At 34.6% G+C, this 25,770-nt stretch overlaps 2 protein-coding genes and 1 long non-coding RNA gene across 11 annotated transcripts; 2 read left to right on the forward strand and 1 right to left on the reverse strand.

Moving 5' to 3' along the window:
* Positions 1-254: 254 nt before the first annotated feature.
* On the forward strand, positions 255-1,590 carry LOC124176616 (protein OPI10 homolog). The gene is made up of 3 exons (XM_046558156.1): positions 255-395; positions 609-738; positions 824-1,590. Exons 1-3 carry the CDS (start codon positions 366-368, stop codon positions 1,252-1,254), a joined length of 591 nt encoding a protein of 196 aa, XP_046414112.1. The 5' UTR covers positions 255-365; the 3' UTR covers positions 1,255-1,590.
* A 10,725-nt stretch (positions 1,591-12,315) lies between these two features.
* Positions 12,316-23,678, reverse strand: LOC124176613. 9 transcript variants are annotated; one of them, XM_046558144.1, is made up of 14 exons: positions 23,545-23,639; positions 22,931-22,985; positions 22,443-22,603; positions 20,367-20,440; positions 20,136-20,245; positions 19,836-20,050; positions 18,194-18,302; positions 17,075-17,154; positions 16,583-16,646; positions 16,447-16,522; positions 15,300-15,557; positions 13,779-13,884; positions 13,451-13,679; positions 12,316-13,368 (listed from the first exon to the last, which is right to left on the reverse strand). In XM_046558144.1, exons 3-14 carry the CDS (start codon positions 22,583-22,585, stop codon positions 13,231-13,233), a joined length of 1,602 nt encoding a protein of 533 aa, XP_046414100.1. In that variant the 5' UTR covers positions 22,586-22,603; positions 22,931-22,985; positions 23,545-23,639; the 3' UTR covers positions 12,316-13,230. The 9 variants fall into 9 exon arrangements, with proteins under 9 accessions (XP_046414100.1, XP_046414106.1, XP_046414101.1 ...); XM_046558150.1 differs by lacking the exon at positions 23,545-23,639 and having other exon boundaries at positions 15,300-15,332; positions 15,423-15,557; positions 22,931-23,199; XM_046558145.1 differs by lacking the exon at positions 22,931-22,985 and having other exon boundaries at positions 23,545-23,678.
* On the forward strand, positions 23,625-25,558 carry LOC124176617. Its single transcript, XR_006869424.1, has 2 exons — positions 23,625-23,765; positions 23,831-25,558. It is a non-coding gene; the product is annotated as an uncharacterized LOC124176617 (long non-coding RNA).
* The last annotated feature ends 212 nt before the right edge of the window (positions 25,559-25,770 follow it).

The following is a 25,770-nucleotide window of genomic DNA, read 5'->3' on the forward strand; positions in this document are numbered from 1 at the left end:
AAACGGAACGTAGTTCGCAGTTGACTGCGTGACGTCACGGTCGGCAGTACTGGAAGTATATTTCGGAATACACCCAAGGAAAAAAAGAAAAAAAAGCGGAGTTTATGCTTCTTTGTCCAGTTAGGATTCGTGGAACGATGCATAGTGGACGCGTACATTAATCCTTGGAAAGTATCGTCACGCGGGTATCAACCACGATATCAACTATTAGCTTTTCATCTAGGCTTGTAGGTCGAAGTTGCGTGTATGTGCTGCGTAAAAGTTTACCGGTAGAGGAACAAATGTATACAGTACTAGCGTGACAGTTAGGTTATCTTTTAAATGTTGTTTACTGTTCTACATTATACGTCTAATAAACTGTAATCATGTTCGGACTAATTGTATCCGGAAGATTGGTAAGTAGCACTTTAACTTTGGAATCCAACCTTAGAAATGCTATATGTCAAATTGAAAAATCCAGCTTTGACAATTAATCGATCCTAACTTTTTATTAGTTAGAAATTTGTCATCAAAATCATCCAAAATTCTTATGAATTACGATAGCATGATTATCGGTGACGATAATAAATGACAAAATTATACTTTCAATGAAAACTTAATTTTTATAGGTACAAACAGACTTCCAACAAGTGGGCGAAACACAATATGTTATTACTATTCCCGACGCGGACAATGTCAATCATGTTGTCATATTTCTTACTGGCACAGTGCCATTTCCTGATGGTTTAGGCGGAGCTGGTAAGTTGGTTAATACATCAAGTAAGGCCAATCAAAGATTCAATTAGTTGTATAATTTGATGTCACGAAAATTTGTCATTTTCAGTATACTTCAGCTGGCCAGATCCAAATGCTCCGCCAAATTGGCAGAATCTTGGATTTATCTCAAATGCAAAACCATCGGCAATCTTCAAAATTTCAAACCTCAAGAAAAACCACGAATTTGAAAATATCAATCAAACGATGTTTGGAGTTGAAAAAATTTCGCATGACGCTCAAATTGGTATATCTATTGAGCCCCTCAGTATAATAGAACAACAGAGTGCCGCTGTTGCGGAAGAAACAAGTAATGCAATGACTACATTCAGCCAGAAAATGCTAGCACACTTTTTCAACTATGTTTCAAGTTTCTCTGTGACACAGCAGCAAATGTTACCGAACCCTTCTGAAAATTTTGTACCTCTTTCTATTATGCAAAATTGGTACACTACGTTCCTACGAAGATTGGAGCAAAATCCAAATTTCTGGAAAGCTTGATCCATGTGAAAATGTTAAATTTTTCCAACGAATGCCTCAACTATCTGCATTTATCCTTGTGTATGAGCAATCACTACAAATCTACTTAGTATGCTTGAAGAAATTGCTGTGAGAAAAATTTCTGTAATATATAAAGTCCTATTTACTAAGTCAACAAGTTTAATAATGGTGATTTAATTGTCAACTTGATACGGATAGATTGTAATCTTGATATTGTCTCCTCCTCTAATTGTTATGCCCAACAGCAGACTTATTAGATTACACGCATACATAATTATAGGGTAAACTTTATATTCTGTACTTCTAAATGGGTTTGGAAAGCAATCGTGAAAATAGCATTCGATTTGTGTGTGTTATCATTTAGAAAGAAACATCGTAAGGATTAATTAGCTAGATCTTATCAATCAAGGGTTACGAAGAGATAATTATTCAAAAAATCTCCAGCAATGTGACCTCCGGCAATGATTATGAACATGACTTAAACATCGATTACATAATACCAATAAAACCTATTATACAGGGTGTTTCAGAATAGCAGTATCAAACAGTGCAAGGTTATAGGGATTGCCAAGATGAGAAATTTTTCGTAAATCACCCATAGTCGGCATGATCCCATTTACAGCCAGAATGATGTTGCTCCAACCACAGGTAGTTCGGACGAAATTTCTTGTCTGGACAACCCCTATAACCTCTTAGAGATTGAAATTATTGTTCTGAAACACCCTGTAGAATAGAAATAAATTCTAGAAATTTTGGTGTTTTCAATCTAATTCGACTGCTTTTATGCTTATTTTATTCACTGACCAGATGTTCATAAATGGTCTGAAAATCATTCAAATAGTCTTACGATTTAGTATAGTTGTAGCGTAAAATTCAAATCTTGATGAACAACTATGGAATCGTATTGAAATTAATCTATTTTGATCCACTCTATAGATGACTGTTTATGAAAATTTTTTTGATAATCTATAGGGATCTTTACAGTAAACAAAAGATATCCAAAAATATAAGATTTGAATAATTAGCTGGATGATAAAAAGCTTTGCATTTTTTAAAAAAAGTTCAGTTTAGATCGTTAAATGTTCGAATACACATAAATACTGAATATTTCATGTATCACTAAATTTTGTCTATGGTGGTCAATCCATTCCACTGTAATTTAAGTTACACGAAATAATTATTGAAATGTTCAGGAATTTGCCATCCCGTAATCGGAAGCGGTAGAAGCTTGGAAAGTTTAATGGATCATCTTCACCCAATACTATAATTGGACAGGTATTTTATGGCGAGCCGCTGGTATAGGTACTAGAATGAACCAAAGTATAGTTTACGTGACACACAATATAGTTCTGGTACACCTTGGTTGCTGTACACACAAAGCACGTGTGCTTGCACACATAAACCCACACATACAATACACCTTCAAAAATGCTAGGCAACAAGTGCATGTGTGATAAAAGGTGCTTTTGAGTAGAGCATTTTTTTTTGCGGGGTCATGTTTTTCGCAATAACACAAAGAACAGGCAAACCATTTACGAATTTACTATCGTAGATAATTCTACAAATTCCCTATTGCGATTTCGTAGAATCCATGCCATTTCTTTATTTCTCTGTCAAATGAAAATGTGTTAATGTTTTTGTTCAAAATTGCATATAGAATGGGGTTGTTAAACCCTTTTTCACATTTGCTATATGTGGATTTAGATATTTGGTGATATACTACATATATATATTAATAATATATTAATAATAATTCGTGTCGGTAGTGATAAAGTATTCGCTGTGAGCCGCCGCTTGGAGGGATGCTTGCAGCGCGCAGGGTGGCGAGTAGTGAGTTGAGCCAGCGTGTGTTGTAATAGCATTTTGTATGAGAAACAATAGACGGTATGTGGAATTACAATTGTTGTGCTGTTAACTGCAAAAATAACGGTAAAACTAGTGATTGTATATTTTACAAGTTTCCAACTGCATCACATAAAATAGTTCAAAATAGGAAACAGCGTAGTTTCTGTGGTTTTCCATCTATTAAGACAGATGAAGATTTATTAGATATTGCTGGAGTGAACTTCCAGAACTTTAATTTTTTATTATCTAAAACTGAAAACCCATTGGAAAGATCTACAATAACAAGAGAACAGAGGCTTTTAATTTTTTTAGTGAAAACAAAAACTGGATGACATTTTCAGCCATAGCAATTTTCTTTGGTTTACATCGGTCAACTATCTCCAAGATATTCTTTTCAACTTTACAATATTTGAGTTCGTCAACTGCAAATCTAGTGTTTTGGCCAAGTAGAGCTGCCGTACAGAAAACTATGCCGGAATATTTTAAACCTCAGTACTCTAATACTCGGGTTATCATAGACTGCACTGAATTCAAGATAGATGTTCCGTCAAGTGTTGACGACCGTATTTACTGTTACTCTCATTATAAGAAAGGTTTTACAGCAAAAGTACTGATTGGAATCACACCATCTGGGTTCATCTGTTTCAAATCGAAAGTTGCTGGCGGTAGAAAAGGTGATTCCCAATTAACTATTGAATCGAATTTGGTAGATTCATTGGAAGATGGTGATGTGGTTTTAGCAGATAAAGGTTTTCCTGAAATCAGATCTATCATTGATGCAAGTGGTAAACGAGTATTTTTTATTATGCCACCATTTTTGGAAAAAAAATCAGAATTTTCGAAAGAAGAAACAGATCTGACTTACAACATCGCAAGAGTTCGAATTCATGTAGAAAGAATTATGCAACGACTTAAAACATATCAAATTTTGTATAAAATTCCAGAACATTTGTTCTTTTGCATCGATAATATTATTCATGTTATCTGCATCTTAGTAAATTTACAGCCACCAATTTTTTCTAATAAAACAAAAACTATCAAGTAGAATAATAAAAACCTTTATTCGTAAAAGGTAGTGGTTTTCATTGTGTATTTATTGATATTATATTGCTACATACTACTGGAGTTTCAACTCGTTATTATTTTCAACTTTTCACTTCACTGTTACAATGGAAATATCACTTATTTGATAATATTTTGCTGATTTGGTTATTTATCAGTATGCCTCTAATGTAAGTTAACACGCCGGCTGTTTAGCTTTTGAAACCGCTAGGTGGCGGCACGAGCGAGGCTCACAGCGAATACCTAGACGAAAAATTTGAGCCGTCGATTGGCCGTCTACTTGGAAAATTGTTGACTTGGCAGCGTTTCAAAGTTATGCGAAATTTTGCTAAAATAGTAGTTCATGAAAAGGGTCCTAATTAAACTGGATTTTGCTTCGGAGTAAAAAACTATGTTTTTCTTAAAAATACAAGGTCAGAAAAGGGGAATGCCGTTTGATTCGAGTCTTTAAGTCCCATAGAGCTCCCATGAAAAAATCGTGAAAATAACTAAAAAATTGAATTATTAAAAACTTCAAAAATTTCTATAGCCACCAGGTTTTCTTATATTAAGCTCAAATTTGGAGAATTGTCTTTTTTTATAACCTACTTTCTTGAAAAAAATCAGCAGCCGAATCGCTGACCCAAGCCTGCAGGCTGCGGTCGAAAAATATTGGACGTACCCATATATATATATATATATATAAATACGTCAATATTGAAATCGACCAGGGCACCCCGTAATCCAAATCAAATTTTACCCAAATTTGTTCAGGTTCATTTCTGTTAGATTGTAGAAATGATGGATTCATGTTTGCCGTCATCGACGCAAATAACATTACTGAAAACGATTTAAACAGTTTTTTGTCTGTTCTTGACTTTGAATTCAAACAGTTCAGTCCATCCAGCTGTTCAGCTCCCCATTAGCAAGTATAAATTATGAAAAGAAACGTTGAAAAGTGCAAGTGCGAAAACTGTAACTATACAAAAGGAGACTATGATACCTTAAATTTCTGATGAAAGATTACCGCGAATCGTTTTTTACCCAAATGAAATAAAAGTCGTATTAAACAAAACACTGAGGATGAAATTCCATTGGTTGAAATATCTAGCTGCTAATTGTTCATCGTTTCCAATTATAGCTTTTACCGATCGAACAAAATCATCAGGTATACCACGATCTTGTATACAGTCGTTCGTCGAGATCAGTCGAGTAAAGGGATAGCACCACTCTAACGGCCGAAAAAAGGCCTAACTTTGACAATTTATTTTAGGAGTATGGAAAAAGGAATAGGATTTCTTTTCCGAGGATTTATTTAACACATATAATTGGAGTGTGAAAAAAAGTGTATCATCATTTCGATGCAAAATGGCGGAGATAGAGCTAATCTTTGAAATCACTTTTTTTTTAAACTCCTTTCAGAGAGGACGGACGGATATCTCGTACAGTATGAGAGCTGGAACAAAATTTTTTATAATCTACTGGGTGTTGATGTTAACTTTGGTCAGACTTCTAGAGTGTGTAGGGGCTGTCTAAGCAAGCATTTGGAGGCAAGACTCCCATGGTTGGAAACTCATCCTAACAGCTGTGAAGGGCTTTGAAGGATTTACTACCGCGCGCTTGTTCATCGTCTGATGAATCAGACGTGATCGCTTTTGACACAATGTTTTATTCCGCCGTAGATAACAGTACAAAATTCTTGTGTGAAGTCAACAAAACAATAAAATTGGTAATAAAAAATAACAAAACAATTTTCGGTGCTTATAAACAGAATTTTAAACAGTTATGGAAAACGAAAAGCTCAAGTGTGCATGGTCACAGTATGTAGAGTAGCCACCTGTGACACATAACGAATTTTACATATTCCGAATTACAAACAATTGTTTTCTAATTTTTCTCATTGTTTATCGTTTTTTTAAGCTTATCGTTTTGTTGATTTCACTCAAGAACTTTGTACTGTTGCCTGCAGCTGAATTAAAGGTTGTGTCAAAAGTAATCACATCTGATTCATCACATTACGAATAAGCGCGGGGTATCAAATTCCTCAAAGCCCTCCACAGCCATTACGATGAATTTCCGACCATGGTTGTCTACCTCAAAATGCTTCCCTAGACAGCCTCTACTCACCCTAGAAGTCTGTCCACAGTTAACATAAACACGCTTTGTATACTATTGCCTATGGAACCACGTGGGGTTTTTTTTTACATCGAATTTTGAAAAAATGGTGCGTTTTGAAAAAATGAATCCATTATTGGCCAGAAATAAGCAGTGAATGATTGATAAAAAAAGTTTATATTAAATTTTTTAAAATGGCTCCGCACTCCGATAACTATGTAATTGTGAAACTACTGTCAAAATTTCAAATCGATCCATGCAATGGTGTTCAAGTAATCTGTGTTCTCAGTTTGAATAAGTGTTTTCGAGAAAAATGCGTTTAAAGATTTAAGAGTACTCAGCGCGCACTTCGAGGCACTGTGCCAAAATTGAGAATTGAACCTTTTAGGAGAAATTTTTCGCTGCGGGACCAACTGGGTATTGTTTTTGTGGCCCGAAAATATTGTTAAAGCAAAAAAAATCCAAAATCTTAGAGCGGTGTTACCTATTAAGGGTATGCAGGCGTCTAGGTCGAAATTAGTCTAGGTCGATGAAAATTAGGCAAGTTGTTTTTACTTTGAACACCTGTGTAAAATTTGAACGCGATTATCTGAACCATACCAGAGTTACTCTACTTTTAATTTTTCGTGATTTGGAATTGATCCTTATGGGAAATTGTCAGGTTCAATGTAGAATCACAAAAAATTGTATATAAAATAACTCCAGTATCGTTCAGATAATCGCTCCCAAGTTTTACAAAGGGGGTTTAATTGAATGTAAGAACAATTTGTATAATTTCCACTGATCCTTCACGATTTCGACCAACACGCCTGTACACATGCGGAAATTGATTCTGCGACAGCTAATTTTTTTTGGCCGCAAGTTACGATGGCAATGAACACGGGACAAAAATTAGCTATCGCACAATCAATTTCCGCATGCGTACCGCGGCCTTCGATACTACACTAGGACCTCGGTAATTGCAACCACGTGGGACCGGAAACGCATCACACTTGCAGAAATCGAAGGTGCGCAAGCCCAGCCCATGCTTACAATGCGCACATAGTCGCTAACAATGCCGTACTGAGTTCGAGTGTCACGATTAGCGCCTTCTTGCATATAATATATATATATATATATATATATATTGTGAGTTTTCCCGCTCCTCGGTCACTCGGAGAAAATGACCGAGAACTTAACGCGTGCACAATAATTTGGCGTCCACGATGTACCCTGGATCTCAAAACAATATCGCGAAGTTTTGTTGGGAACCTGGCGTGATTAACACGACTCGAAATCGTTAATGCGCTATACCTCGGGCATATGCTCGATAGCTCAGTACCGCGGAGAGGGGAGGGGTAATATTTGAAGAGAGAGAGAGACACTCGAAATACACACGCTATTTAACAAAAGAAGTAAAATAAAATCTTATATTTCCCAATAGCGGTGATACAAAAACAAAAAAAATATAATCCAAAAGTCGCTCTTCGCGATTCTAAAAATAAACAGAAAGTTACACGTAACCTACTCTATTTCTTACTCTACTGAGCTCGCGGCTCCTTAACTAAAATGTCACTCAACGATCACAAAATCTTCATACGCAATTCTGAATTTGCAAATTCGCCATTTCTTCTCCATGGCGATTATTGCTCGAAACCGAAACTAGAACTAATCACTCGAAACCGAAACTAAAACTAATTACTCGACGGTGCGCCGTCGGGCTACCGAACAGACGGCGTCCTCAATCTCACCCGAGATCTCACCCGACTCGGAGCTTCGACGCTACCGCGAGCTGCCGTAAATCTAAACGTGACAACATAACTTAAGGGGGTATTCTAGTCTAGAGGCCCGAATTTCGAGCATTTTTTGACGGTGAATAAAATAAAAGCTATTGATATTTTTACTATCCATTTTTTTATCATTTATTTATTTATATATTAAGAGCACACAAAATGAATTTAAAAACAAAAAAATAAATTTTCATGGAATTATGCGTCCTTGAAGTGGAAGGGGAAAACAAAAGGCAGTATCCTCGTCGCCACGATTTCTACCCTTGTGGTCATCAGAAAAAAAAAAAAAAAAAGATTATTAATCTACATAAATGCAGCTATCGTACTAACCAAAAAAAAGTCGAAAAAAAATTTTTTTTTGCCAAATTACGGCTGTCCGAAAAAAATAATACGTTTTTTTTGACTTTTTTGGACGTTTCTGAATTTTTTAAAAATAGTAAAAATTATTATTTCGTTATAATAATGGTTCGTGCGATAGAGACATGTATTGAGAAGATTCTCACCAAATTTCAAGTAAATCGGTTCAATAGAACTTGAGAAATCATGGCAACCGTTTTGAAAAATGTAGTTTTGAGAAAAACGCGTTTAAAGTATTCGTTCCAGCCGAGCCAGTATTGAAGACGTGTCACTAAAATAGCTATATCTCTGAAAATAATTGAAATTTTGACTTGTCCTTTCAAGGACACATTCTTAAAAGGTTAAGCTTTGAAAATATAAAAAAAAAAAAAAAATCGATTTTTTCAAATTTCTACACTAGAATACCCCCTTAACCGAAAGCTTATTTCCTACTTATCTCAACTAAACGAATCCGCAAACGTTACTATATTTCAAACGCAACCAAACCTCAATACTCAAACTTCTCGTCTCAACTGCTGCTCAACGCAACGGCAATCTCGACTAAACATTATCTTAACTGAACGGCAACTTAACTAAGCGCAAGCACCACTAAACTTAACTTCAACTAAAAACAAGCTCAAGGTAACACAACTCAATTTACATTATCTTAACTAAGGGGTACGGGACTCAGTGCAGGCGCAACTAAACGTAACCTAAATTATACGCTATCGCAACGCATCTGAAATCAAACCTTCTCAAATTCCTCCAAAACGTTATCCGCTAATCCGAGCACTCCAATTCGGCACTTCCCGAACTACTCGAGAGGTGACACTGCAAAACCCGATAACGCGCCTCGACCCGGTACACCGAAATTCGGCTATACTTGATTTTACAAACGAGAGAGACTCAACTAAAACCCGTGACTCTACTCATCTTTCTCACGAACTCAAAATTTACTCTACTCTTAACACGCGTACTCAGGCTACGGTCATCAAGCAAAAGAATTGGCCAAAGAATTTCGAGTACTTTTCTACCTTGTTGAGCCTTATTGGCCTCCTTCTTTCAAGGCAGGTCTCGAGCTTCCTTGAGGAAACCTTCGGCACTGCGATTGGCTGTTTCGTTTCATGTAGCCAATGCTTGCACTTGCGCTTGGCGTCTATGCACTTATGACCTGTATGACGCAGAGATCATAGCCAGTCTACAGGTCAACTTCTTTGAGGTTATACACTCTCATCAACCGATGCAACTTGACAATGAATATAGCCGAGTGGTGCTTCGATCAGCAGTTTCACCACCATAAGCAATCACATATCCCTAAATATGTCTTCCTTCTGGAAGGGAGAGCCAAGTTGTGACTATGAAACGAGGACGCCTCTGAGATTCAAGGAAGCCTTCATCAAGGCGTCCTTTATCTTTGAGATAAGGAGATACTATGAATACGGGTGTATGAAATGTGAAATGAGAAACAAGGAATCCTTAGCTCTGTTCGTTATAGTTACACTTTCTACACTTTTTACACTTTCCCTAGGAAACGGCACCTTCCATTGACTAGATTCAGGAAAAGTGTAAAAAGTGCATAAAAGTGTAACTAAAACGAACAGAGCTCTTGTTCCTCAAGGAAGGACTATGAATATAGCTATAAGACTCACTAGGCAGCGACAGAGCTAGTCACTAAGGCTAGTTCCAAACGCGGCAGCCCAAAATAAATAAAAGATTGTTAACAGTACCGGGAGCTATTTTCGGAACGTACCCTGAATTAATCTTCCAGCTCACTTGTTTTCAGTCCGAAACAAAATGCGACTTCAATTTTATACGAATTATTTGACAATGACTAGCGATGCAGCTCACGTGAGAGAATGGGATACACATCGGCTGCACAGACTTAAGAGACTGCGCGGTCTGAAGTATTATTCACAATCAGTGTTGCCAACACTCTGAATTCTCTCCCACTAAGACGACCAATCAATTCCACTGAAAAACCACTAAACTTGCCCCTGGTGGACTGAATTAAAAATTTTATTTCAATTTAGCGCGCGAATATTTGCCTCAAGATAATTATCTTATTTGTATGTATTAAATGAACATCTATAATAGAATTTGGATCTAATTATTACTTTATAATACATGGTAATATAACATTAGCATTGGACGTCAATATACCGTTAATAAATTCGAATAAAAAAAGAAAAAACAAATGAAGTTTACTGTTATTAGAACATGAATATTTATTATTGATATAAATTGTAACATCCATAAGAAGAAAAGGAAAAAAGATTTACTTTTCATGCTGTCATCTGATGGTTAAGGAATTAAAACGTGTAAAAACTGATGACCAACCATACGACTGACAAAATCTACTCACTACCAAAAGTGCATTTTTTCTACCGTCCTAGAATAAAAACAACCAGATTTAGTGGAAAAACTAATGAGTTGGCAACACTGTTCACAATTGACCTAGCGCGGTGGTAGTTCGCTCGCATGGTATTCCTATTTCCAAACTTCCGCACTGCACCACCACTGCACTAAATTTATTGTGAAGTTGTGCAGAATATGTCTATGGTCAGCTGCGATAAATGACAAACACTGATAATAAATTAATGTTATAGAGTGGAACTCACATTTTATTTCGGACGGCAAGCAATGAGGCCAGAAAGTTAAGGCATTTATGCATTTTGCTGTAGTACATAGGTCTCAAACCTTCACTCAATGTTTGTTGGTGGAGGGGTCCCCTGAACGGTTCGAAAAATTACCAAATATTCCTCTAGTGGAAGCGTTACAAATTAGGTGGCAAGTTGCTTACTTTGATTTAAATAAGCGTTAGTACCCTGCATAGACATGGCGGTTACCATAATCGTTGACTGAAGAGATATATATCCTCAGTCAACGCCCTAATAAGTTTTGCGTATCTTCATAGCTTGCACGTTAAATGGTTTCGTCGATAAAGAAGCTTTTGGATCGGTAATGCGGCTTTTTGTGGTCCCCTGATCATCTCGGTCTCACTTACCGGCCGAGTAGTGATCACGAAAATCCGTCCAGAGATTAAATCCGTCTTTAAATTTTTTCGTCAACAAAATGCAACGAACTTGCTCACACCTTTCATACATGTCAACATACAGCTGACACCGTAACCGATCAGCTTTCCTTATCAGTTGTTTGATCAAGTATGTACGTTTGCTCCGCAAATACATATTATAGTAGAACCAGTTAGTCTCAAGACCTTGAGACGCGAACATTTACCTGTCATTACCTGACCTACTCGACCTACTTTCACCTAATTTGTTTTTGCCGGGTGCAGTATTCCTTGGTTTAGAATTTACTCAATACGCACCGGGAACCCTTTTATGTAGTATAGTCGTTACAATATGTTAAATATGTATTACGTTACATAGTATGTAAGAACTACTTATTCGAATACTATGGATGAAATTTTAGTATAAAATTTTAAAATGTGACATGATAAGTTTTGCAGCTATGTGGAACAGCCAAACGCTTCACATCTAGGTATTGTAGCATTTAGTAATTATTAGGATTAACAGTCAACATTTTCCTATCAATTGTTATTCGAACATGATGAAACTTGCTAGTTTTTCCAGATCAATTAATGAGCTGCAGCTCAAATTGTATAACCTTCAATGATCTTTCATGTTGATGATGTCACAATATTTTAGACACAATCATCTTAACAATTGACTGCCAGTTTTAAACCAAAATCATCGCACGCTCCTCGTAATGTTGGTATTTGCAATTTATAAGTGGGCAAAATTACCACAGCATTTTGGAGTATTTATTGGGTATTATGGTTCATACTTATAAGTTGTGTGCAAAGTAATACCATTTTATAATACAGTAATTCATAAAGATATCAGTACAGTAATATGCTAAATTATAGTACTATAACCGAAAGGAGACAGACATGTCTTATTCAATTGTTACTGGTGAAAAAAGAAAATAAGGATGGAATTTGTGTATGTATATTTTGCTTTCAAATACCATAAAATACAAACACAATTTTATAATGAATTATAGCGAATTGCTCAGAATTATAATTCGGAAATGAGTTTGAAATAAAAAGAAAAAATGGTATCAATTAAGTAAACAAAGCTTAACTACACTGGGACCTCATTGATAATTGGACGTATAAAATACAATGTGTTTAATAGTTTTTAATAGAGAATGCTCCAACAGTGGTAACGATAAATCTTACAATTCCGATACACGTGTATATAAATTGAATAAAGTACTCAAAGTACAAAAAACATATCAGTTAGTATTTAAAGATTGTCATATTTTGCTACAGTTTTTTGTTATAGATAAAAAGGCATGAGAGGCAAAGATTGAATACAAAATAATAATACTTTGCTAAGATTTATTTGAAAAAAAAAAAAAAAAAAAAATAACCAAGGGATATACGTGATTAATTAGAAAATTATTCAAAGGTAAATGTTGAGCCACTAATGTTTAAATAACAAAAGTCTGAGCATTTAATCGAGATTTTGTTATCTACTGTTGCCATTATATACACACACACGCACACACACACACACATACATATATATATGTGTTATATATACATATCGCATGTGTATGTGTATAGTTAAAACTGTTACTTTCATAAAAAAAACAATGTTTTACGTTTTTCCGTTATAACTGCTGTCAGTGGGAATTAACTACAGTCGTTAGAATAATTAATGATATATACACATATAATCAATCCTCAACCAGTTACCAAAAAATTACAAAAAATTGTCAAGTTAAGTTACGGTAAAAATAATTTTAAACAAAGACATAAAACAAAAGAAAAAAAAATTGTAAAATGGTAAAACAAAAATAAAATAAATTAGTTTAGAATTGAGGAGCTATTATATAAAAATTAACGACGTTGAACTTCTTCTATTGCATGCTGTAAAGCATCGGCAATATTTTGAAATACAGGTACACCTTCGCGAGTCGCATAGTCTGATAAATACATTCTTCCTCGATTATAGTCCTTAATAGCTTGCTGAGTTAGCTAGAAGAGAAAAATGCAAAGTACATTGGTACATCTTTCCACTGAATTTATTTATTTATAGATGAAGAGTGATGAACTATACCTTTTCTCCAGAAATTGTACAATCATCAGGAAGACTCTGAATGCATAAAACAAGTTTTGAGCGGAGTCCTATGAAATGAGCTGCCAAAGCCATTATAGATATGCCCCTCGAATGGGGCGGAACAATTAGTAAAATTAAACGTGATGCTTTCATATGTTGTAATTGTTGAGATAATATCCTCACATCATATTCATTTAAATCTGCTTTGTACACAGATAAATCCATCGATCTAAACACAATGTGAACCAGAAAATTAATATTCAACAAAACTCTTGACCTTTAGAGATATTTGCCCAAAATTAAACCAAATATAACTTAAAATACTCACTTTATCAGAGGTGCAGCCGTTGAGTTTAACCAGAATATATCTTTCCCAGTTACACCAACAAATATGTCTCGATTTTCTGACTCTGGTATTAAAGTGCTAGGCCAGCCTGTAACGAAAACTTTATAAATCTCATTTTCCCATTCCTTGTTCCTTGGTATATACATGCAGATATGTAATAATTTGATTCTAGATCAAGTAAATATGGGACGTTTGCTTGAATATCCACTATTTTTTTCATTTATATATTTACATATTTATAATATATTTAACCAATTGAAGATTGAAGAAAGAAGGAAAATAGACTACAAAACGAAAAATCGTATAATACAAAATTACAATCCTATACATTTATAGCAATGAATAGAAAAGATTTAAATTTCATGTGGCCACAATCTTAATTTATTGAGATTCATTCAATGATAAAACAAATAGTTATAATAAGCTAATCAATTTAGCAGGGCTGACATCGTAGTGGCATAAAATTGCGCACCTGTAGTTACATTTCGAAATTGCATAAAAGGAGAATTTGAACTTATAAGTATTATTTTCTTGCCGCAAAAACATTGCACATTTTCTCATACATATACAATTAGTAAAACCATTATAACCCAGACTCTAGGGGGATATATGATTCGAATCAAACTATTCCTGAACTGATTTCCAATTTGGCAAAAAAGAACTACTACCAATGTCAAATGGTCTAATATACATGAAATGTGAATATAGGGTTTGCAGAGACTGAAATTCACCCGACAATTGATGGTATATTAAATATATTTCGAGAAATGGAAATACCTCAGTTTCAAAACTCAAATTTAAAAGAGAACAATCAAGTTTACGATTGAAATATAATAACGATATTTATACGTATATATTAAGGATGAATCGGTCAGACTGTCTGGATCAAAAGTTAGGAAAAGAGGAAAAACTGTTAAAGAGATTTTCAGCAATGCTATTTGCGCCAATGATAGTGAACATGAAATGAAAGAACATTCTTATTAAGTAACAGAAATGAATCTGGCCAAATCCAAATAACATAAGCTCAAATATCAACAATTTGAGAAAACATTTCACAATTAGACCGTACAAAAGAATCAAACTCTAGTGTTCTTTTCAAAGTTCTGATGTTTTTGGGCCCACTTTGCTCACTGACTAAATATTCACAAATTGTCTGAAAAACATATGAATAAAATAAGCATGAAAACATTAGAATCAGACAAAAAACGCACTGCAATTTAATCATTTTGAACGTTCTAACTATACAATCTTTTTTCAAATTGTAATATCATACACTCAGGTTGTGTTATTCAAATTTGCTCAGATAAATTTTTTTTACTGAGGAGGTATTCGGTTTCATTCATTTTCATCATCATTGCAGCAAATAACATCGCCATACTTTTTGAACGTTTCTTCCGTCTGCTCACCAGCCAATTGATCCTCAAACGTAATTTTTGTGAAATATTTCAAAGAGCTCATTCGCTATTGCTTGTGATTATATGGATTATCAAGGATCCACATTACCAGTTAGCAGAAGACTGTTTGAACAGGAAATACCTATAAAGTTGTTAAAAGGGCGAATGATAGCTCTGTGGAGGAACTTTGAAGCCTTCTTATAAAATATACTCCAAACTGAAGGTATCTCACTTTCACTGGCAACGCTGTTATTTTTTAATTTCCAAGCCCATTCAGTTGCAACGGCACAGAATTGTTCAAAATTAATTTGATATTCAGCCGGATCATCTCTTGTCGAAAAATTCGCTATCAATGTCTCATATACATCTGCAACATTAAAATTAGCAATTAGGTGGGAATAATCGTTTAAAAATTTGAACTCAACTCATTCATTTGAACTTCGAAATAGTTTCCATAAAACAATGACATTTTTTTTATGGAAAATTCTTGAACGTGGTTTTAACTCGATGCATCAACACAGGGCCGCCTTTTCTTGGACAACTCTAGGTGTATTATCTGGAATTTTTGTGAAATTTTTTTCCGTTGTATATTGCAATGAAACTCGGTAAATATTTTTATTGATATTATTACATGATGCAGGAATTCTGTTTTGTCACACGATATTGAATGCTTTAGGGTGGTGCAAGCTGCGCTGTAGGACTGCTGCTTTGCGACCTGGACTATGATCATGGCTCTTTTAATGACCTGAAAAAGAATATGCAGACATACTTGTAACCAGAAGACTAGTCTCCATTGTCTAACTACGGCCGTTTTTTTTTTTTACATTCGACAAAATGGTGGCACAATTTCGAAGACTTTCAAATATTTTATTATTTTGTTTAACTTATTATTTCCCTATAAATTGTAATTTTCAAATCTGAAAGTCGTCTGTAGTCCGAACAATAGATACTAGTTTTTTGATTACAAATATGCTTGGATTTTCTTTTTCATCTCAATAGAACATTCACAATTCTGGTCCAGGTCGTAAAGCAGCAGTCCTACAGTGCAACTTGCACTAATTTAAGGATTCAATATTGTGTGACAAAAACATTTCTGGATCATGGAATAATATGAATAAAAATATTCATTGAGTTTCATTGTAACAAACACAAAGAAAAAAAATTTTTTTTAAAAAGGAGACTCTATCCTTAAATACAAATAAGCACTTATTCCGATGATTATCATCTCTCACATTCTGTTTATATACATATATTACCTGAATTGTGTATAGCATTGAGCGAATCTGCAACTGATACATTACTTTTTGTATTAGACTGTAATGCAATCCATGCCTGAAAATTATTGGTCATATTATAATACCAAACAGTTATTAAAAACGATTGCATACTTACTTCGCCCAAGCTTACTGTTCCCGTGTTATTAACATCCATAGACCTAAATATCTCATTCAATTTTCTGAAAAACAATTTTATCATCATCAGAATCTAACGATCTAGACAACGCGAACGAATTTACACTTATTCAGTTTCTCACAATACCTGAAACCCCAAAATCGACTCGAACGATTCATATCACAACACACGAAACGTCAAACCTTCGGCTACTAGCAGACTCGCGAAACTAACTTTCTCAGCATACCGTGTGACAAAAATATAGTTACTGAATCTTCGAAGTACTAGAACGATATTAGAAGGAAAAGAATTGACAACTTCCAAACGGATAATCATTAACATCAAATATCATCAACTCCTTTCTTTTGATAACATTACTACTTTTAGCGATTTTGGGCACAGTTTCTGAATGACAAGATTCAGAAAAGCAAATGAAAATTGAAACTGAGCCTTAAATCTTGCCCAATTTACACATGTTTAATAGATACATACATGAGGTCAGTTCCCAACCGAAGTGGCCTAATTCCATCTTCAACATTTAAGTCCTGTACATTAATAGCATCACGGAGTATCTGCAATCACAGCAATTGCGCGTAATTATTCTCATGGTTTTAAATTTGGTAACAACAGAGTCAGAATAGAAGAGAAGTTTTGCTACGTTTTTTGGAGAAGATCGGAAGTATTAGAACTTGAAATTTCGTGTACTAAAGTACCATAGCATCCCAGATTAGTGGATATACGACTAATATCCAACTGAAGGTAGTCAAATTGGACCAAAATGAATTACAAGTATATATTCGACATCCGGGTAGAATATAAAACACCTGAACCCATTAGGCAAAGCTTTTGACATTGCTCGATTGCACAAAAATACTGCCATTACTGCTCATCCTTTCAAGATATTAAATACATTGATAGCGATGCATAATAAGAGATGATTGCGGAACGTAACAAGGATTTGAATCTTTAGTACCAAACAGAGTCAAGGAAAGCCGATGTTTTTTGTCACTTTTTTTCTCAGACAGTGAAGACATCTACGCAGCCAAAAAGCTATTATGTTACGCACTAAGCTACATACAGAATATAATTAGAAGACCATCTAAAATTTCATAATAAAGTAGTTAACTTTTTGTCTAGGTCATGATTGAACTCTTTGTAAAATAGCTACATGTTTGATAGTTACGATTAGTTGGGTAGTTATACACTTAAATTTTCATTTGACTGTCAGAAATTTACCGGAGCATCTATGATATACCTATATTCACAAAATAAAATCTCATTCAGAACAGAATTCGTCTTCAATAATTGTAATATACAGTATTAGGTATTTGAATGATGATGTAATTGACATTGAGCATTGAATAACATTTGCAAAAAATACTTCATCGCAATAATTGAGTCATGACGCGAATGTATGCCATTACGAAATTTCCAATTCAAGTGTTTTTCAGTATTTCCTAATGAACTGATTCAAGTTTTTGATATTTCTAACAGTCCAGGTTAAAAGCTTGATACGATTTACTAATGTGCGTTCTATGTTCACGTAATGCGTCACTTAGACAATGCTTTTTACGGATTAACAATGAGGTAGTTTGCAATTCGAGCAGTTACCTTAGATGTACAATTGAGAGCAATCGATATATTCCCAAATATTGGTATTCTTTGCCGTTCCACGAGATTTTGAAGTACTAGTAGCCCATTCATCAAGTCATAGTATTCTCTAGAATAAGAAAAACCCTTAAGTAGAATCTATTGCATGTTATAATAAACGAAGAGAATGATCGTAACTCTAATTGTAAAATTAAAGGATAGATGGGGTCATATTGCCTCGATCAAAAGTTAGGAGAAGAAAAAAGAAGAAACCGTTCAACTAATATCCAACAATCTTATCTGTGCCAACGATGGTGAAAATAAATGAAATAGCATCTCTACTATGGGATAGAAATGATTCTGAGCAAATTCGAGTATCATAAGCCAGGACCAACAATCTGAGAAAATGTTTCATCATTTGAATATTCAAAATGATTGACATTTCGTGTCTTTGATTCCATTATGATGTTTTTCGACTTGTTTTGCTTCCTCTAGAAATCTATAGAAATGGCTTCGAAAAATCGTAGAAATAGTTGTCTCCAGAATGAATAAATATATTTTTTTGACACAGTACAACAGATTTTAGTCAATAATTACATTTGCATTTTAAAACAGTACTATAAAAAGATTTTTTGAGGGTTTTTCAGACATTTTTTAGCGATCTGCTCAGTGAGTAAAATGAGCCCAAGATCATTATAATTGGTTCAAAAAGACCAGAGGTGAAATATTTCAAATGTTCAAATTATAAAACCGTTTCTTCAATTGCTATATCTTAAATGTCATTATCCAAATTTTCCCAGTCATTTCTAATACATGTTAAGGATGTTGTTTGAATGGTTGTCACTAGGGTGGTCCTTAAATTAAACTTTGCAAATTTTGTTCAGGCTAGCCCCAAACCTGTTTTTATAAATAAATAAAAGTCTCTTTCAAAGAATAGTTCGCCATCTCAAACGTAAACCACAAACCTATGCAAAATGCAGAGAGGGTGAAATTTGGCATTTAATATGAATACTTTTTTTTTTAACTTGACTTTCAGCACACATTTTATCGTACTACCAACTATTTGCATAAAAATCTATAACCATGGGAAATTAGTAAGCATTGAAACTACTATTTGATAAAATATCAGCATTGTCCAAAGAGCATTTTCAAGTTGTACACTATTATCAACCTAAGAAAAAATTCACGCTCTAATGGTGTACAACTGATATAGTTCTCTATAGACTATGCTGTTATTTTTGTCAAAAAGTAGGATCAATACTCACTAATTTCTCACAGCCACAGATTTTTTCGCAAACGTTTAGTGTCGCGATAAAATATATACTGGAAGTGAATTAAAAACGCATATATTTTAAATGGCGAAATTTATCTCCATTGCAAGCACAGTTCAGAGCTGAGATCTGTTAGTTATGGTATGAAAGAAATTTTCATTTATTTATTCGAAACAGATTTAACGGGCGGCCCAATCAGAAGTAAAAATAGTCTATTTTAGAAACTACCCTAGTGGGCACCATACTTGGTGCAGATGATACGGGTAGAAATTTATAAACGCATTTCCTTTTTTCCCAGCTTTTGAGTCATATGTTACGGCCCGTTTATCCGTAAATACCAGTTCATTTTCTTACTATATAAAGGCCTTTCATTTATAACTGCATATACTTACTGCATCGAAACATTTTCTCCAAGTATGCTTTGATCAGGTCGATAAGGATAAATAACAAGTATTAAGGAATTGCTGCGCGTAGCTGCCAATTGAGCTGCTTCTATAATACCTGCAGTGTTGCGTGTTTGGTTGTCTATAACAAATAGTAAGACCCTTGCTGCCTGTTTAGCTTCATATTCCTGAGCTATCAGTTCTGGTCCCCACTGTGAAACTTGCTGCAAAATTCATTTCCTCGTTTCAAAAATTTGCAATCATCGTACCGAGGAAAGGAAATCAGAAAAACAATATCCAATTACTCACGGGATTATAATATGTGATTCCAAGTCTTTGGAGTGTTGGTATCGCCACGTCTGACCTCCAAGTTGTGGGGTTACAAGATCCACCCAAAAATACCTCACTTGCCATTCTCTCTAGGGACAAGCATTCATAGAAAATGTATCACAGATACCAATGCACATTGTCAGAATTCAACGGCAAAGAAATATATTGTAGAAATAATGGTATGAAAGTTATTCTTACTCTTCTACTCACTTGAATTGGTTTTAAAATTAATATCCTTTCCATCACAATGCACTGAAAGATTGGCGCTCATAGGAACAGGTACTCTGCAATTTAAGAAATACTTAACAATATGACAAGCTGTTTAACAAAAAAGTGAAGCCTCAATTTGTTGGCTTACATACTTTTTTAAAGCTAACAGTAGTGAACAGTTTCATTTTATCAAATCATATTTATCTTTCATTATTTCAAAGATTTTTTACAAGGATAAAACAGCTTTTGCAAAAAACCTTTTTTGTCTGTTTGAAGTTTAAGTGGATACAATATATTTGTTATTGAAAAAACAAACTTTTAGCTGCATATAAAGTTTCTTTCAATTCGCTCAGTTTTTAAGCTTCTAATCACGACGTGTTTGACATTTAGACGCACATTGTTGCTTAAATGCATTTCACTGTTACTTTCCGATATAATGATTTGCTTCCATCTCTTTAAAACTTGAGAGTTTAATAGCTCGCGAATTGCGAGAGACTGTGTGAGTTGACTTGTATGAATTATTTTAGTAAAATTATGTAATATTAATGTAATCAAACTTATGTCACAGCTATTTCGATTTAATTTATAACGTAGTAGCTTTTAATGAATATGTTGATGTGTTAATACAACATAGTTTTCAATTAGCACATACCAGATACATACAAGCAGAAATTGATTTCCATGAATACAAAGCAATGTTAGTATATTAATCAACAAGACCAACTAAAAAGCATTGAATGATTCATTTTGCCAGATTTTGATTATTTTCAGCCTTTGCACTTTCGGCATGTATCATGCCACTCAAAGTACAGAAGCACAACGCTATTGCGACTTTAATTTTGACGATTAAAAGGAAAAATGGTGCAGACTCGATATTAATCCATGAAACAATAATGACATAACATGACAATTGGTTTCTGAGGTAAATTTGTTGTAGTTGGTTAAACAGTTCTGCTGTTGCTATCAGCTTCACATCTAATCAATGATACATTGTTAAATCAATATTACAGCCAACCATGTGTATTATTCAGTGAGAATTATCTTCAATACTTATGTCAATCATATTTTGAACAGTTGAAACGATAATTTTTCCATAGTTGGTAACGATTTTTCTACGAGTCACAAAGATTTTATTTCCTTCATACAGCATTTTTCCTCTGTTTCAAAACTAAACAGTAACGGCGTACAGGAAGAAATTTGATAAGAGAATATAGATAATCAATGTCTATTATCTACAACAGCCGCACACCGTCACAATGGCGTGCGAGAAAAACGCCATATGCATAATTTGAAAGTGAAACATGATCACGCCCTATGTTCGTACTGAATTTCCAATTTCATCATTTGTTCATTTTTTCCCCCTGTTTTCCAGTGCATTGTGCAAGTTATCAGATGCTTCCAGATGAGTTCAATTTGTTTGCGGCAATTGGCTTTGGCTTTTGACGAATAGTTGTTAGTTCGACATGTTACTTAGATAAACCCTTAACTTTTAATAGTAATTTTGTTATTTTTTCCAAGTATTGGTAAACGTACTTCCAAATGTCAAATCCTTTTGCAATGAAAAACAGCACACCACGTTTCAACATCATTAACATATATGAGTATCCTTTGTAACAATTATGTTCATTTACAATAGATCTTTAAATACTCTTCCCTGGAACAAACAAAGTAAACTGTCATCTAATTTAATTTGTGTTTTTTTTTTCTCTCGTAATTGAAAACAGAATATTTTAAAAAAGAAAACAAGTACTCCAATTCTCTTGTTATGAAGATGAAGTTAGTAGCCGGAGTTAGCAGCCAAACGTGTTAAACTGGGTGGAAATAGAAAATTGCAGTTCAGTTTTGTCTTGATAATTCTATAAAAGTATTGGGTTTCAAGATATTTTACAAAATTTTGATTTTCTGACTTCATTACCTTATTCGAATGAACATTAGAACATTTGGCTGCTAATTCTGAGTGCTAGCTTCATCTTTGTTCTTCAGTTTCATTTATCATATTCTAAACTATTTCTCTTTTCAGGCAATGATCTACAGTTAATTACTGTGTGCATGCCTTTAAATTTGATACTTACTTACCCTCGTTCGCATAAGCGCTCAAGTTCTGTAGCAAATATGCAAAATTCTCCAAACATTATACAAGTGACAGAACTTATTTCAAAACATTCTTCAGCGCAATGCAGCATCTCGTGCAGCTGCGACCGACTTGGAAACAACTGCATCACGTAAGGGTAAATTATCTGAAACATTGAAAGAAAATTGTTAAATAAAATACATTTTCGAGCAGAAACATCGATCGGGTCACAAATGCTTGAGATTGATGGTAAGAAGTTGATAATCAAGATCGAAAGAATAGTTTATATAAATTACGTGAGTTTTTTTGAACCGAATCGAAGAAAACGATAATACGAATATTGAATGTCATGAAACAAAATGTTGTCATTCATCGGTGCGAGGGGTGGAAAAGAAAGCAGTCTTAATCTAACATCGGCTTGAGATTGAACTGAGAACGCATTGGCCGAAGAATAGAAACAAAAGGTGAAAAATCGAAGGTAGGAAAAACTAACCTTGGTAATGTTTGATCATCAATAAACGTCCACTCGTAAAGGAAATATGTGGCAGCTGTCATTGGAAAGGTAACAAATGACGACTGCATTTGATGTACAGTAATAACGTTGTATTTGTAAGATGTAAATATTAAAAATAATAACGATTGATAGTGAGAAAAACGAAAATAAACAAACAAACGGATGACTATTGTAAAATTGTGTGCGTGTGTGTATGCTGGCGTTAAAAAGAACGTTAGACGGTTGTAGTGGTGGCGGTAGTGGTGGTGGTGGTGGTGATGATGATGGTATTGGTCATACTTATTTATACACTGTTATATTTAAAGTAAAACACGTCCGAGTTGTTTAAATACTGGCTGAAATTATCGAGGGATACATTGACGAGGGGGAGGGGGGAGGCACAAGCGGGGGGGGGTTTAACTTTGTACAACTGTTCCGCGTGTTTTGGAACAAACGATATTAAACCAGGAATATCGGTCTATTCGGAAATTCACAATCGAAGCCCGCGTCGTCAAAATAATACCGATCACCACCGTATGACGATTTTTTTTTTCTTTGCTTTATTCCGCCAGTAAATAAATGTTATTAACGAAAGTACCAGAAGTTGGCGCTACCGTAAAATGTAGCGTGCATGCAGCACCAGCAGCAGCAGCAGCAGCAGCCAGCTAGGCTAGCGGGCATGAAACAAGGTTGACATGTTTAAATATAAATGCGTCTGCTGCCAGCGTCGAAGTTGTACACGATTGATAATTCAATATCGGACAGGATTTTTTAATGAACAATACGCGATGCATCATGGGTGAACCGACAGAATCCATTCCTAATACTGCACGAAGTAAATAACACCAATCTAACAGTCACGGTAATGCGTATAATATTGTAATCAGATTTTCTCGGTAGATATTCCAACTTAAGAATGACGTAAACCTCCAACAATGAACCGTGATGTCACACATCGAAGTTCACACAGGCTGCTGTACCATTCTATCCATGCATATTATACGTACGTACGTGTGCGTAGTAAAGAGAACGTGAATGGTTTTTGATCAAATATGGTATGAGAGTTGAATGGAAATTTCAACCAAACTCAATCCTATAATCATTGTAACTGTCAAATCACAACACACTTTGAGTAATTGTTCACCACGATTCACATATCTTGTTGCACAAATGATCTATGATTGAAATTTTTCTACACGCGCTCAAGGCACGCAGCAGAACCGCGAGAACGAAAAATTAGAAAATCTCGAGTGCGTACAACCAGCGGATACTTTCGACTTATACGCCTCGGTATATATTAATTTCTTCCCACGCGATTATTACTTTTTACGCCACTCGCCAATCGAATTTCAATTATATACACGCACAGGTATCCGCATACACACAATATATACGTATCATGTACACACATATATAATGTTATATATATCCGCGTTTATAGTTATTATTACAACACTAAAATAATTTATGCAGATTATTATACCAGTTTTGCAATCGGATTTGTTTTAGTCACCATATATTACATTATTAAAATACACTCACACACACACGCACGTATATAATATAAAGTAGGCTGTCACATACAGATCACACTAAAGAAAGTATAGCGGTTTTGAATATGCTTATGAAAATATGGATTATCGTTATTTTTATTATTATTATTGTTGTTGTTGTACACACTTGCGACGAAAACGTACCAATTTCTGTCTCTCGAGGATTTAAATATGATTACTGATTTAATCCACGACAAATATATGTAATTTTTTTCTTTCAATCATCACGCGAAAAAATACGAGAGCACTTCGCTTCATTTAATGTCGATACCTTTGAATCTGACCCTCACGTCTACTTGCCCGAAGCCGTATTAACGCTAGTATAGATTACGAACGATGATCCGTTTTCTAATTATAATAGGTAATAATAGTTTGTAATAAAAGATCTCCAGATAAGTAACAGCAATTTCTGGTCACATTTCAAAGAAGGAAAACGAAAATACGAATTAATCAGTGAGAACGAAAAAATTCCAACTGTTTTATCATTTGTTCGTGTAGCTGTAAAACACACGGGAGGTTGAGACTAGGTATACTACTATTTTTCATTACTTCGGTAATTAATTATATCGTATGTGTTCTCAGCAGTTGCTCAATTTGAATTAAACGTCATGAAGGGATATCTGCGCAATAATGGCAGCCAACAATTACGTGATTCTCTACCTCACCAATGAGCTGTCGAAGCACGTCATCTCTCTCTTTGGAAGCTTCCTTGAAAATTACGCAGATATAAATTACGTGTGTGTAATTGATGAGGGTTTTATTGAGGCTTTGATATGGTTCCTCGAACTCTGTGAGGAACTTTGTGAGGGTCTAAGAAAAAAGAAATAAACAAAGAAAAACTCGTACGTAGTTTTTATCATACGAGACCAGGAAAACCAATAATTCACACAATGCATGTAATTCAATTCCGTAAATATAATCTTGATTTTAAATAAATTTTCTCCAAATCTTCCTTGAATACGTCAAGTGGAGGACATTTTTTTTCATAAACGAAAAAGAATTAAGCAATTTCAACGAGTGGATAGAAACCGTTGGAAATGTGTATACTTCAACACGTGCCAAATAAACTTATTTTACAAACTTGTTCAATTGAGATTATCAACATCACATTGACGGACATTCTCTTCAGCAGTTGAATCTCGGATTTATGCATCTAGAGCCTATGGAAAACAATATCAATCAATTATAACGAAGATATACATGAAAGGATATTGAAATCCAGGTGTGGCTTTTGGCGCAGGAATCGGAGTTAGCATGCGATGAGGCCCGTAATTATTGATAATCGAA

Source organism: Neodiprion fabricii, chromosome 2 (genome assembly GCF_021155785.1).
Source record: "Neodiprion fabricii isolate iyNeoFabr1 chromosome 2, iyNeoFabr1.1, whole genome shotgun sequence".
In the NCBI taxonomy this organism is placed as follows: domain Eukaryota; kingdom Metazoa; phylum Arthropoda; class Insecta; order Hymenoptera; family Diprionidae; genus Neodiprion; species Neodiprion fabricii.

Bases quoted from the DNA above. Each gene is read 5' to 3' on its own strand.
- LOC124176616 (XM_046558156.1), top strand. From the start codon at position 366: ATGTTCGGACTAATTGTATCCGGAAGATTG. The intron at 396-608 runs GTAAGTAGCACT...TAATTTTTATAG, and splicing joins TAATTGTATCCGGAAGATTG to GTACAAACAGACTTCCAACA. The intron at 739-823 runs GTAAGTTGGTTA...TGTCATTTTCAG, and splicing joins TGATGGTTTAGGCGGAGCTG to TATACTTCAGCTGGCCAGAT.
- LOC124176613 (XM_046558145.1), bottom strand. From the start codon at position 22,585: ATGCAGTTGTTTCCAAGTCGGTCGCAGCTGCACGAGATGCTGCATTGC. The intron at 13,885-15,299 runs GTAATGTGGATC...TTTTCGTTACAG, and splicing joins AAACAGTCTTCTGCTAACTG to GCTGGCCTAGCACTTTAATA. The intron at 13,680-13,778 runs GTGAGTATTTTA...CATTGTGTTTAG, and splicing joins ACGGCTGCACCTCTGATAAA to ATCGATGGATTTATCTGTGT.